General features: G+C 42.8%; 1 protein-coding gene across 1 annotated transcript in view; it reads left to right on the top strand.

Annotated features, from left to right (window-relative positions):
* The window catches only part of ITGAV (integrin subunit alpha V), an 82701-nt gene that overhangs the window by 6877 nt on the left and 62903 nt on the right, over positions 1–12921 (top strand). The window contains exon 2 of the mRNA XM_072981262.2: positions 7005–7135. Within this exon, the coding sequence (XP_072837363.2) occupies positions 7005–7135 (131 nt within the window). The remainder of the gene's footprint in view (positions 1–7004; positions 7136–12921) is intronic.

Genomic DNA, 12921 nt, shown 5'->3' with positions numbered 1-12921 from the left:
CAATTTTGAGCTGCATCAGCCGAGCTGTATTTTCTATGTCATAAGATCTTCTGTGTTTTCAGCTCCAGTGGGGCTTATTCTGTTCTTTCTTTGCTTTTTGTCATATTAGAACAGGTTCAGTGAAGGGCACTGAAGATGAAGGGGAGGAAAAAAACAGAAGGAGAAAGGTTGAAAGAATTAAAGTTTGGCCACAAGCTTGCATGGTGTGAAATGAAGGATAACATCACCTTCACTCACAGTCCACATGTAAAAGCTGGTTGGATTTCCAGTTGATTTTTACTCCAGCACTAGTAACAAGGGAGGATGTTCCACTGAAGGCAGCAAGGATAGGCCAGAGCAGAATACTATATGCAGGTGGTGCAACATGGACCTCTAGCGTGGCTTGCTTGCTGCTTGAGGTGGTGATATGACTTTGCCTGGTGGTAGACCTGCATGAACCTGGAGAGGAGAAGAGGGAATAGAGATCTAGAAATACCTTTCAAATATGACAAACGCAGAGGTCTGTCAAACAGAGTGGAGTAAAGATGCAATCCAGCAGCCTTATGGCACTGAAGGCAGGATGTTAGCTGAACATTGGGAGAAATGCCTTGGTGGCAAGAGTTGTTCTCAACTCTAGAGCCATTTCCTTAGAATGATGGCTTGGATTTGTGGAAGATGGCAGTGTCTAACACTGGATTTCCTGCATCCAGCAGGGGTCTGGATTCAGTAGCTTAAAGTATCTTAACATGGCTTTACCCTAGATTTGCACAATTTGTGACCTACCACTCTGAGCATAGTCCCCTTGCCAACTGTGTACAGGTCGATAGCCTACCAGGGACTTGATAATTCTCCCATTTCTACCTCGGATGCCAAAATCGAAGAAGAGGAGAAATTAAGAATATGGCCGCCTACAATAAATGGAATGTTTTGTGCTTGGTAGGAGTTTCAAGGGCCATGCTAAACAATGTGTCTCCCCATTTTTAAATCACCAGATGTTGTGATTTATAGGTCCGTCCAGGTAGCTGCCCCTTTTGTGAAACTGCCTGGGCCTTCAGCAACAGCAAAGCCTTTAAGGGTCATTAGAATTTCCTCCAGTAGTTCTCGGTTGGTGGGTTTGGTGCTGAGTGGCTATTTTGCTCCTCTGTTTTTATGCATACTGTAGATGTTTTAGCTCAGAGGCTGTGGAGATTGATTAGGCTGCAGGGAAAGGAAAATCAATGGTGTTAAAACTATTTGAATCCCCTTGTTATTTTTAGAATGATGTGACTCATTTACTGTATATATCTCTGGATTGCCTGGAAGCAAAGACTTTGAAATTAGTTCTATTGAAATAAGCAAGAGTCATTTTAGAAAGGCCACAGGGCTCCATGACCCAGACAAGGATTTCCACTAGAGATGGGCATGGATTAAATTCTCACTTCTTCTGAATAGCTTTCTAATTTATTTTCCCCATGCAAGACAGATAAACTGAACATCAAAAAAGCCTATTTTATTTTTCTTCCTTTTATTGGATAGGCATATGCAAGCATAAACCTCTGATGAATATCCAAAAAAGTAACTATAAAAACCAAATACAGTGTTACAGGAATGTACCTGTAAAAAATTAATGAACTAAGTGAGAAATATAAGTCATTAACCTAACAAAACGTTTGCTCTAGCAAAAATGTATATGTTACTTCGAAATGAAATAATAAGACTGTATCTCCAGTGTTAAAGAAAAAAATCATTAAAAAGTGTTATACAAAGGCATATTTTCTAAGTTAAACTCTTAGTTAAGTCAAATCTATGTGAAGTATTTTAACAGGATATGTAATTAAAAGACTAGAGTGTAAGCAATTCTAAAATCACGTCAACATATAGGAAAAAATCTTAACCTGCTGGAGGCCCAAAAGTTTAGAGATCCAAGAATTATTTTTCAATGAGAAATTGTATTATTTCTGCACTTTCTGTAATTCCAGGAGGTTTATAAATTGAAATCTGGCAAGTTGCCACTCCACTGATTGACATTGTTATGACTAAAATTTTACAGAGCTTGGAAAAATAAAGGCCAGTAGCAGAAAAGATCTGGACCCTCTCAAAACCTGGAAGACCTGAAGACTGTAATTTTAAAGAGTGCAAATTATAAAACTTGCACCCTTTATTAACGTTTTGTTATCATGTGCAAAACAAGTTTAACTCGCAGAATCCTCTAGGATCACTGGGAGGAAAATAAGGCGAAGAAGGAATGAACAGCTGATGAAAATCCCTATTTCCAGATTCCTGACATTCGTAAGCTTTATACCAAAGATTTCCAGCTACTTACGAGTTCTTGGGACCTTAAAAAAAAAGTCAGTAAATATAGGCTAAATAAACAGGCTAAATCAGATTATGCTCTGTTGAGAATCCTGGAAATGTTTCCAGAAACGCACATCCCTGCCTCTATGAGATCAGACCGTTGTCTTTGTGTGGCTTGAGCGCTCCAGGTTGGACACCCTGATTTAAAACAAGGCCTCTGTTTGCATTACCTGGATGGAAATTAGTTGACTTGTTATGAAGCATTTGGCAGTTGCCTGAGCAGTTAATTTTATATGTTTGTAATTTTCTTTTGGCTATGCCTGTAGTGTTTGTTCCTGTAGTTGCTTTTTGTCTTGAGAACTTGATAGTGTGAATGTTATATTTAATTAACATAAATGATGGCTGCAGTGCCTGCTGTGGAGAAACATGAATGGATTAATTGAATGAGTCCTCCCTGATTGTTAACAAGTGCTGTCTCCAGACATATATAGGCACTTTAATGGGGTACAGTCATCCCTTCTCAGAAAGCTGAAACTGTTTCAAAGGGCCTGTTTTTCATATGTATTTGCTAACTTTATTATCCCGCTCTGAAAGATCAAGGGAGAAATTATGTAACAAGACCTACAAAACATTTAAGGTGAGCCACAACCTCCCAGAAAATGCTTTGCAACCCCCTTGGGGGGAGGTGTCACAACCCCCAAGTTGGGAAACACCAGTATAAGGGATTTCTTAACTTTGGAAATAGCACGTTTTAGTGGATTTATCCCTCAAACTCACACTCTTATCAGGTTTGCTTCTCAGGAGATTTTTATTTCAAAAATGCAAGAACAATACACTTTCCGAGAGAAGCATTACAGTATTTGCAAGATGCAGTATAGCATTATAAATTGTGATGCGATTCTCATAAGAAATGTGTTTGCAATGCTGAAGCCATGGTTGTAGTTTTATAAACTGAGCATTTGTTGAGAAATAAAAGTTTCTGGAAGATGAAAGAGATAGACCCACAGCTATCTATTCCATTTTCAGTATCTGTGTACATGTGAGTGTGAGTTCTGGAAGCACACAGCTATCAACTCTGGGACTGTGAGGGATAAAAGGGAAATGGAACAAAACTGGGCATAGGCACAGGTGTATAGATGTTTCGAGGTGCGGTTTTTCTCACCACTCTTCACAGTTTGAATGCACTCCTGGATTCATCTCTTTACCTGGATGCCCAGATTTTGCCAGCTGCCAGGAGCGCCTTTGCACAGTTAAAACGGGTATGCCAGCTGTACCTGTCTGTTGAGATGTCTGATTTGGCTGCAATGCTGCAGCCGCTGTTGAGTCTGAAAGACTTCGAACAGCGTGGCTGACTCTTTGCCCTGCACCCCAGATAACGTGGGACTAGCTAGCCTCCAAGAGCTACAAGGCCGAGGGAGGGAACACTAGGTTATTTAAGGGATGTTCCCTCCTTGCACTGTCCTCTTCTTTTTCAGGCATGCACCCGTCTGCAATATTTCTAGTGTGAGTTTTTCTGGTCTCCTTTAAGGCACTGGATAGGAATTTTTAACCTTCATCCTGATTGTCCTTTGGATGGGGGGATTTTTCGCCTATCCCACACTGGAAAAAGGATGCTGGCATTTTCGGTGGAACTGTTGGTCACACTGGCGGGTAGTGCAGAAAAAAAACAAGTATTTTCCAGTGTGTCCCAATGTAATTTCAGGTAAGCCAACAGCGCATCCGGCCTCCTGACACTGCAGATAGTATACAGTGGTGCCTCGCATAGCGAGGTTAATCCGTTCCAGATTAACCTTCGCTATGCGAAAACATCGCTGTACGGATCAAAAAAAAGCCATTGGAATGCATTAAACATCGTTTAATGCGTTCCAAATTGGCAGAAAACTCACCGTACAGCGATGTTTTCCGGGTCCGGCAGCCATTTTCGCGCCCTCAGTAAGCGAAGGGAGGGCGCAAAAATGCTACGCGCGGCCATTTCGGCCGCAGCGAGACCGTGGATCAGCTGTTCGGCGGGTCCAAAATGGCCGCCGGAACACCGGAAATGGCTGCGCACAGCGTTTTCACACCCTCCCCTCGCTTACCAAGGGCGCGAAAACGCTGCCCACGGCCATTTCGGGTGTTCTGGCGGCCATTTTGGACCCGCTGAACAGCTGATCTGCGGGTCGCAAAGCGAAGGTCTTCGCTATGCGAATTTTGCCCATTGGGGCCGACGCGATGCCTTCGCATTAGCGATCCCAGAAAAGGGATCGCTATGCGAATTCATCGTTGTACGGGGTGCTCGTTAAGCGAGGCACCACTGTAATTACAGGGAAGATGCACTTGGCCACTTCTGGAACAACAGTCATCAACTAAAGATGGCTTGAGGTCTGGGGGTGTTTATTAGCGGCCGGCCGGGTTCCTGCTGTCTTTAAGACCCCTGGGGCTGGGGATTCACCCATTTGCTGATCAAGGGGTATTTGGATACCTCTGCCATTTACCTGTTTCCGCACTACAGCAGGCCCCCTCCTTTTTGCCAAAGGATGGCAAATTTGAATTTAAATCAATAAAGTGTGGCCCGTATTTAACCCATATTATTCTCTTGTGTCTTTATTCTGGGGTTGGGAGGGCAATGATATGAGTCTTAGTGACATCGCACCTGGATTACTCTAACACACTCGTAAGTGGGGCTGCCTTTGAAGACAATTCTGGAACTTCAGCTAGTCCAAACAGCAGCAAGCTGACAGACTGCTGAACGGGGCCATTTACAGTAGGACTCCATATCTGCTGGGGATTTACGGCTCTTAAGATCATCAGAGGAGAGCCGCCTCTTGGTCCCATTGCCGGCGCAGTCACAGCTGATGGGGGACACGAGAGAGGGCCTTCTCTGTGGCAGCTCCCGGGTTATGGAAGGCTCTCCCTCGGGAGGTCAGGCTGACCTCTTCCCTTCTATCCTTCCTCCGACAGCTGAAGACCCACCTTTTCAGGCAAGCTTTTAAAAATCATGACAGAATCCCTGAATGCCATTTTTTTCAGCTGAGATCGTTTTTAACGTTTTACATATTTTAATCGTTCAGTGTATTTTGATGAGTTTTATAGCTCAATTGTTTTCTAATATATAATTTATTGTGTTTTTAATTCTGTTCTTTTTGATACTGTGAGTCCCCTGATTGGAAGAAAAAGGCCTATAAATATGATTTAAAAAATCAATAAATGAAGGAATGCAGGAATAAATAGCAACAAGGAAACTTGTGTTAATTGAACTTCTCTGTCTTCCTCTGACCCAGAGTGATTGTAAACATGTTCCATATTTTGAAACAACACTGCCTTGGGTTGACCCAGGTGGCTGACCATGGGAGCTGTTCATATCTGAAGGATCAGCTTTTAATATTTCAGGTGGTAACGTTAGTTTCGGCCGACAGAGGTGGCTCTGGCAAAATGTCGTGTTGTAGGATACTAGACTTGGTACAGTAGTTCATAATTCATATGTTTTACATTTATTTGCTGGCATCACAAGCGCTGGAATTGGGATATTGCAGTGTTTTCTTTTATTCTGCTTTTGGAAATGGCTGTTTCTTTTATATTTTAAACTGACAGTGGTTCTTAACCTTTGTTACTCAGATGTTTTTGGACTGCAACTCCCAGAAGCCTTCACCATCAGCTCTGCTGGCTGACGTTTCTGGGAGTTGCAGTTCAAAAACACCTGAGTAACAGAGGTTAAGAACCACTGGGCTAAATCATGCCATGGTCAGAGTTTGTCAACTATAAGTGAGAGTAAATAGCTGGGGAATCTGGAGTTAATGAAGCAGCGATGGTGTGACCAGTTGGAATTGTGCCTTATGATTTGTAGAGGTTAATCCTCAGAGGGATGTGGAGGGTAGAAATATAAATATAACTACTACGATATAAGGCAAGGACTGCTAGAGATTTTTTATTTTAATTTTTTGAATGTATTTATTTGCTGCGAAGCTTTTTTATTTTTTTATTTTTTTGTCAGAGCATGGACTTGAAGGCTAGAATAGCTTTATACTGAATTTAGTGAAATGGAATTTATAGATTAATTCCAGTATAGTTAGGAAATGACTAATAATTTGCTGCTGGTCCCTCAGACATGGCTCATGGAAACACCCGTCTTTCTACAACATCATGGATCTCATATAGCACACTGCTTTTTGTCACTGCCCTTTGGGGCCTTACAACCCGATTCTATAGATTATTGCTGGTTGATGTGATGTAAGTAATGGTTTTTGCTAGTCCAACTGAATTTTATCCTAGGCCTTGCAAGTGCAAGTTGTGTCATGTCATAAAGTGAAGAGCCACAATGCTGCAGACCAGAGACCAGCCACTTCTAGTCTAGTTAGGACATGGCCTGTTTATGAAGAACAGTCCTCTTTCTGAAGGACAGTCCAAAGTTTGAAAGGACCCTCGCTTTGAAGGACTGTCCAATCCAAGTCTGGTGTAGAAGTAAAGACATACAAGAAGGGAAACCTTGAGAAAGCCCTCTGGTTACCCATGAATAGTTAGCACTTAGGGACTGAGCAGCCAGCAAACACGTCGCACTGAGGCGCAGTGAGATGTTTTACATTTCTGTTTACATGCTAGTGATTATTTCTAAATTTACAGCAGGACCCTGCCCCATGGCATTTTAAATTTTTTTTAAAAATGTTGAATATTTTAAAAAATCAATTTTTTATCCATTCTAGTTTCGCACTTTGTTTAATTACTTGGTTGCTTTCCGTGAAATTATGATCATGCTAGAAATGCCTCTTTGTTTGCAGGACGTTTCTTCTTGTGGGTGCTCCGAAGGCTAACACAAGTCAACCTGGAATTGTACAAGGAGGCCATGTTCTGAAATGCAACTGGAGCTCCAACAGAAGAAACTGCCAGCCGATCGTATTTGATGCTACAGGTGACGTATCTTGACGGACGGTTGTCTTGCTTTTTCTTGGGATTTTAATGAACTGCAGAAACGAAAGGCAAAACCAGTTAATGACTGGATACTGATAAGGAGTGCCCTGACCAAGGTTTATCTGTGTTGCCATCTCTTTATGTCACCTTTCTTCAGAATAGTCAAAACTCTTTCGTGGCTTCTGGGAGGCATTTCCTGGTAATACTTGTGAATGTAAGCGTATTGAGATGGTTGGGATCGGCAGTCAGTATATTCTGTGGCTACTCTTCTCCACTGATTACACTGTGAGCTGTAGGACTCCATACCCAAAATTTAAAAGTAGGTCATTTCTTTGGTGGTAGTTATCACATGACCTCCAGTATGAGAGGTGGACTGTTTCTTCGAATTCCGTCTGCTGAGGAAGGTGGGCGAGCCTTGCTTTGGTCTTTGAGTAAGGTAATCTAGTCGGCGCTATGTGAATGGAATACTGCATTACATAGGTCTCTGGTCAAATCCCGCTTCATGATCTTCATGTGGGTTGGAGTTGCATAAGCCCGTCTTTCAGGCTCACAGTAATATTTGGTTTAGAAAAGTTTAATTTTTATTACTTAATGTTTTAAAGCAGAGTATTTCTGTGTAGTACTGTTCAAGATTTGGAGCTCATAATTCAGGTCTTGAAACTAAAACCCAAATGTTTCAAGCACCTATAAAGATTGCCTCTACAGGTGTGTCCCCAACGTAATATGAACTTTTTAGTCAATTTTTTGGACACCGCTTGCTATGGGGTAGCAAGTGCGCACCTGGGAGAGGTTGAGAGAAACCAGTAACATGATACAAAGATAGTTGTCACTTAGTGTTGGGAAGTTGTGATGATGGAAGTGGTAATTGTTAAATAACAGATCAAGTGTGGAATTGTGGCATTGCACTGTGTTGTTGCACAGTTGTGTACAAAGTTGTTGTACGATTCCCTCGCCCCACCCTGCTGAATCCGATCTCTCATAGCTTCTTTGAAATAGGCATGTGGTATGGTTTTCATGTATCACCCTGGGAGGAGGATTAGGAAGTTCTTTGTGAGATCAGCCGGTTTTGTTGGGCTTCCCCTTGCTTTAAACCCCTGTGACAATGAGGCCGGTCTTCTGAGACATCAGCTGACTTGTTGTCTGGCTTTGCTTTTTCCTGTCTAAATGGAGTACATAAGGGAAAACCCCTGTTCTAAACAGGTTTGGAAGGTTTTACAAAAGACCAGACCTCTCTCTTTTAATCTCCTACTCTGGACCATCCCTGCCATTAAGGCAGCACCAAGGCAGTTGACTGAATCAATAGTTTGTTATTTAAAAAAGCTTCCAAGAACAAAAGGGGAAAAGAAGAACATGTTGGATCGAACCAAAGGCCTGTTGTTTCCTCCAATGTTCTGTTCCCAAAATGATGCACCAGAGGGTGACCAGAAGTCTTCCAGGAGGATGGGGTACGGGTGCGCCCTCTATCTTATGCCTCCCCAGCAATTGATACAGCTTATTATTCTCTATTGCTGTTTCTATAATTTTATTACTAGGTCAGGTGATGTGCTGGTTGGGTTTTCTGTTATCAGGGGGCAGTGTAATTTGATTGCATTGGACACTATTTATAATGACAAAGGGATTGGGGAACAGAAGACTGCCTAGTTCTGTTCAGACACACAGCCCCTATACTTCAAGCTTTGGATAGTCTTTCTCCTCCTGGTCTTGTCTAATGCAAAGTGAGATCAAGGGCAGAGGACCTTTTGTCTTGACTCTCCCCGCAGGGCAGAAAGCGCTGTGCCTGACAGGGTTACCCTGTATTCCTTTTTCAAACACTCTGCCCTCACTTTGTTGCTCATTCCCACCATCCCCATGTACAGGAAGGGAAGGATATGCATGCTATTCACTTTAAGCAGGGAATGTTTTGAGCAGGAAAAGATGAGTTGGGAAGAAATGAAAAACGTTCATGTTGAGGGTGGCGTCTGCTGAGCAACTGAGCTGAGGCACATTCCTTGTCTTGTAACAACCCCAGGACTGTCTGAAGCAGAGGCGGGGAATGTGTGGCCTTCCAGATGTTGTGGGCCAATGACTTGTACCTCATGGGCTGTACCAGCTAGATTTGGCGAGAGCTGCTCTTGAACAACACCAGAAAGTTTTTTAAGTAGTTGGGAGGCCCAAGTACATATAGCTGGAATTCAGGAAGCTTTTCTGTGAGCAATAGGGGCAGTGAGGTGTAGTAATCAGAGTGCTGGAATAATCAAGGTTCCAGCCTCCACTTGGTCATGAAACTACCTGAGTGATCTTGGACCAGACTCTTTTTCCTCATATTGTCCTACCTCACAGGGTTGTTTTGATGACAAATGGGAGAAGAGGAGAGATTTGTACGTCGCCTTGAGTTGATGAGGAGAAACTGATGGAAAGGAGTGCCTTATAACTGGGGCTGAGTGTAAACCCCCCCATACACATACAATTGACAAATCACCCCTGCGTGTACCACACAAACAAATGAAATGTAAATAACTTTTGGTCTTGTCTTGTCTTTTTTGAATGAATGTTTTATGTAATGTTCTCAGTTGCAAAAGATGCTTTAAGTTATGTCAGTGAAAAATGGTGGTTTCAAAAACTTTAACCCCCCCCCCCCAATGTCTATTTTGGCCTACCAGAAGTAACTTCATAATTCCTTGGAGGTATATATGTGTGCATATATCTGTACCTGTATAATATTGTGTTCTTTGGAGTTTTCAAATAAGTAGGTTGTTTCAGATGTCATTCTTTTGAGTCAGGGCCAGGTTTTCAGTCCTTTTGCTGAGGAACAGAAAACAAGCAAGCAAATAAACTTCATTGTATCACTTCCTTTTCATGTTGCCTTTGAGATGATTGGGGAAAAAAACAGAGAGAGAAACACCACAAAACCAAAACGAGAGATATTATTCACCCTATCCTTCAAATGAACATTTCATCCGGCTCCAGCTGTATATCCTGAATTCCAAGAAAGCATTGTGGAGGCCCACGTGGGTGAGATGCACTGCAGAACAAACCCAGTTAGTTCCGCTTCTTTTCACATAAGTACAGCTATGTGCATAAGGAGCAACTCAGTGGCTCTGATTCCATTGCGGCTTTACAGTAACAGACTTGTAAAATAAGAGGAATTTCTTTCCCAGGGCAATGCAGGCACGTTGCCATGTGGGTGACCCCCAGCGCCGACAACAGGGAGCTTTGTCTGAGAGCCCACACCATCGTTCCACCAGGCCTCGTTGCCTCTGTGACCCATTTAGCGTCTGACATATTTCAAGAGCCTGCTGCAGCTTTATCCTTTCAACATTCTCCAGCTCAAGAGCGGCAACCGTTGAGAAGTCATGCAGAAAATGTGCATCGGGGTCTCGGAGAGGGGAAATGGTGTAGGAGGGGCATGCCGATTTCTTCCATCAGACAGTGGAAGAGGCTGGCAAAAATGGCCCTTGAGCCAGTCTAGAGCATCATCGTTAAAAAGCTAGAGCCGAGGGTCACTGGAAGGTCCTTCTCCTATTATAGTTTATACTCTTCTCTCTCTCTCTCTCTCTGAACAGAATGAAAACTAAAACAGTTCCGCTGCCAAACAGCCCACACACACACAAAAAAAAGGTTTTTGCAGCACCAGCAGCACATTAAAATACAAAATGAAAAACCCAGCAAAAACATTTACAAAAGAAAAGCCACAAAAAGCTCTAAGCAACGTTGCTGGTCAGACAGGGTCGGGTAAAATAATTCCAGCAACTGCTGATTTAACCAGAGGTATTTATGGTTTTCTTGAAAAGTCTCTGCGGTGCTAAGTAGATGAGCCCCTCTAGGGTAATGTGTCTGCTATATTTATATCCCAATCTTTTTTTTTCCCAAGCGAGTTCAAGTCAGTGTCCAGGGCTGTCTTTTTCCCCTCCTTTTATTATCTTAACAGGAAGAGCCAGGCTAAGAGAGAGCAGCTAGCCCAGCCTTACCCAGAGAGTTTCGACACTCAGTTCCATAGGAAGCATCCCACGTGGAGAACCCTCTTCCCCATCACCTGATGGCAGAACATCCTCTGAAGGACTGAAATGTTGATGGCACACAGGAAGCCACCTTATGGGTCCTTGTCCCATTTGGCACTTGGGTCACCCAGGTGTTGGACTAAAAACCCCAGGAGCCTTCTGCACCAGCTGTGCTGGTTGGGATTTCTGGGAGTTACAGTCCAAGAACACCTGGATTACCCAAGGCTGGGAACCATTGACCTAATGGTTAGCAGCTCTTCAGAGTTTTAGGCAGAATTCTTTCCTCTCCCTACCTGGAGATAGTTGACATTGAAACTAGCGTCCAAAAGATGTGTTTGGACCATGTCCCCTTTCCTCATCCATCTACAGTGGGGTCTTGACTTGAGAACTTAATCCGTATTGGAAGGCGGTTCTCAAGTCAAAAAGTCTGTAAGTCAAGTGTCCATTGACCTACAGTGCATTGAAAACCGATTAATCCCGTAACAGGCCGTTTTTGTTCCATTTTGGTTTTTTTCTGGTCTGTAAGTCAAATCTCAGTCTGCAAGTCAAACCTAAATTTTGCGGCCAGAGAAGTCTGTAACTCAAAAAGTCTGTAAGTCAAGCCGTCTGTAAGTCAAGGGTCCACTGTATCAGGTGAGATTGTCGTTCAGATACACTGCACCAAAGAGTATTAGTGTACCCTGCAATCTAGTGTGGTTTATTTCAAAAGAAACTCTCACTATGTTCAGTATGAGTCTAGGTCTGTAGTGTTAGTGTGGCTGACTCGTATCCTGTTTATTAAAAATGATTTATGGACCATAAAGTAGGCTGACTGCCGAAAAATTGATGCTTTTGAATTGTGGTGCTGGAGGAGGCTCTTGAGAGTCCCCTGGACTGCAAAGAGAACAAACCTATCCATTTTAAAAGAAATCAACCCTGAGTGCTCACTGGAAGGAAAGATCCTGAAACTGAGGCTCCAATACTTTGGCCATCTCATGAGAAGACTCCCTGGTGTTGGGACAATGTGAAGGCAAGAGGAGAAGGGGACAACAGAGGACAAGATGGTTGGACAGTTTCATCGAATATACCAACATGCATTTGAGCCAACTCCGGGAGGCAGTGGAAGACGGGAGGGCCTGGCAAAGAGTTGGACATGACTTAATGACTAAGCAACAACATACATATCAAAGCAAAGTGTGCTGCTTATATATTGCCCCATAGTGCTAAAGCACTCTCTGGGTGGTTTACAACATAATTATGCAAACAGCATTTTGCTCTCCAGCAACCTGAGTATTCATTTTACCCATCTGAGAAGGATGGAAGGCTAAGTCAACCGTGAGCCAGATACACAAATCCCTTGGGATTCAACGCAGGCGGTGAATAGAGTTTTGATTGCAGTACTGCACTTTAGCTACTGTGCCATGAAACTCCTTATACATAATGTTATTAGAGATTTTTGAACAGGGCATAGATGGTCGCTTCTCAGGGATATTTTAGCTGTGGACTTACTGCTTTATCATGGAGTTGATCTTGTTGACCCTTGAAGTCCCTTCCAGCTCTATAGTTCTATGTTTTAATGTCATTTGATAAAATTTCTCACAAAAATTTGTTTTAAATGTCATTTCGTCAAGATTTTTTTTAAAAAAAACACACAATCTTTTTTGTGAGGGAGCTCAATCATACATGGAAGCAAAAATGTCTAAACAGAGCCTGTCCTACTTTAGGCACTTCGTGAGAAGGCAAGTGTTACATACAGCACTGATGTTACCTGTCTGTCATGGGTTTGGAGGGAAAGTTCCATCCTATGGGGAGTGGAAGGCGGGACATCAGG

This window comes from Pogona vitticeps, chromosome 1, assembly GCF_051106095.1.
Source record: "Pogona vitticeps strain Pit_001003342236 chromosome 1, PviZW2.1, whole genome shotgun sequence".
NCBI lineage: Eukaryota > Metazoa > Chordata > Lepidosauria > Squamata > Agamidae > Pogona > Pogona vitticeps.
Note: the sequence above shows the minus strand (reverse complement) of the source record. Positions and strands in the feature narration are given on the sequence as shown.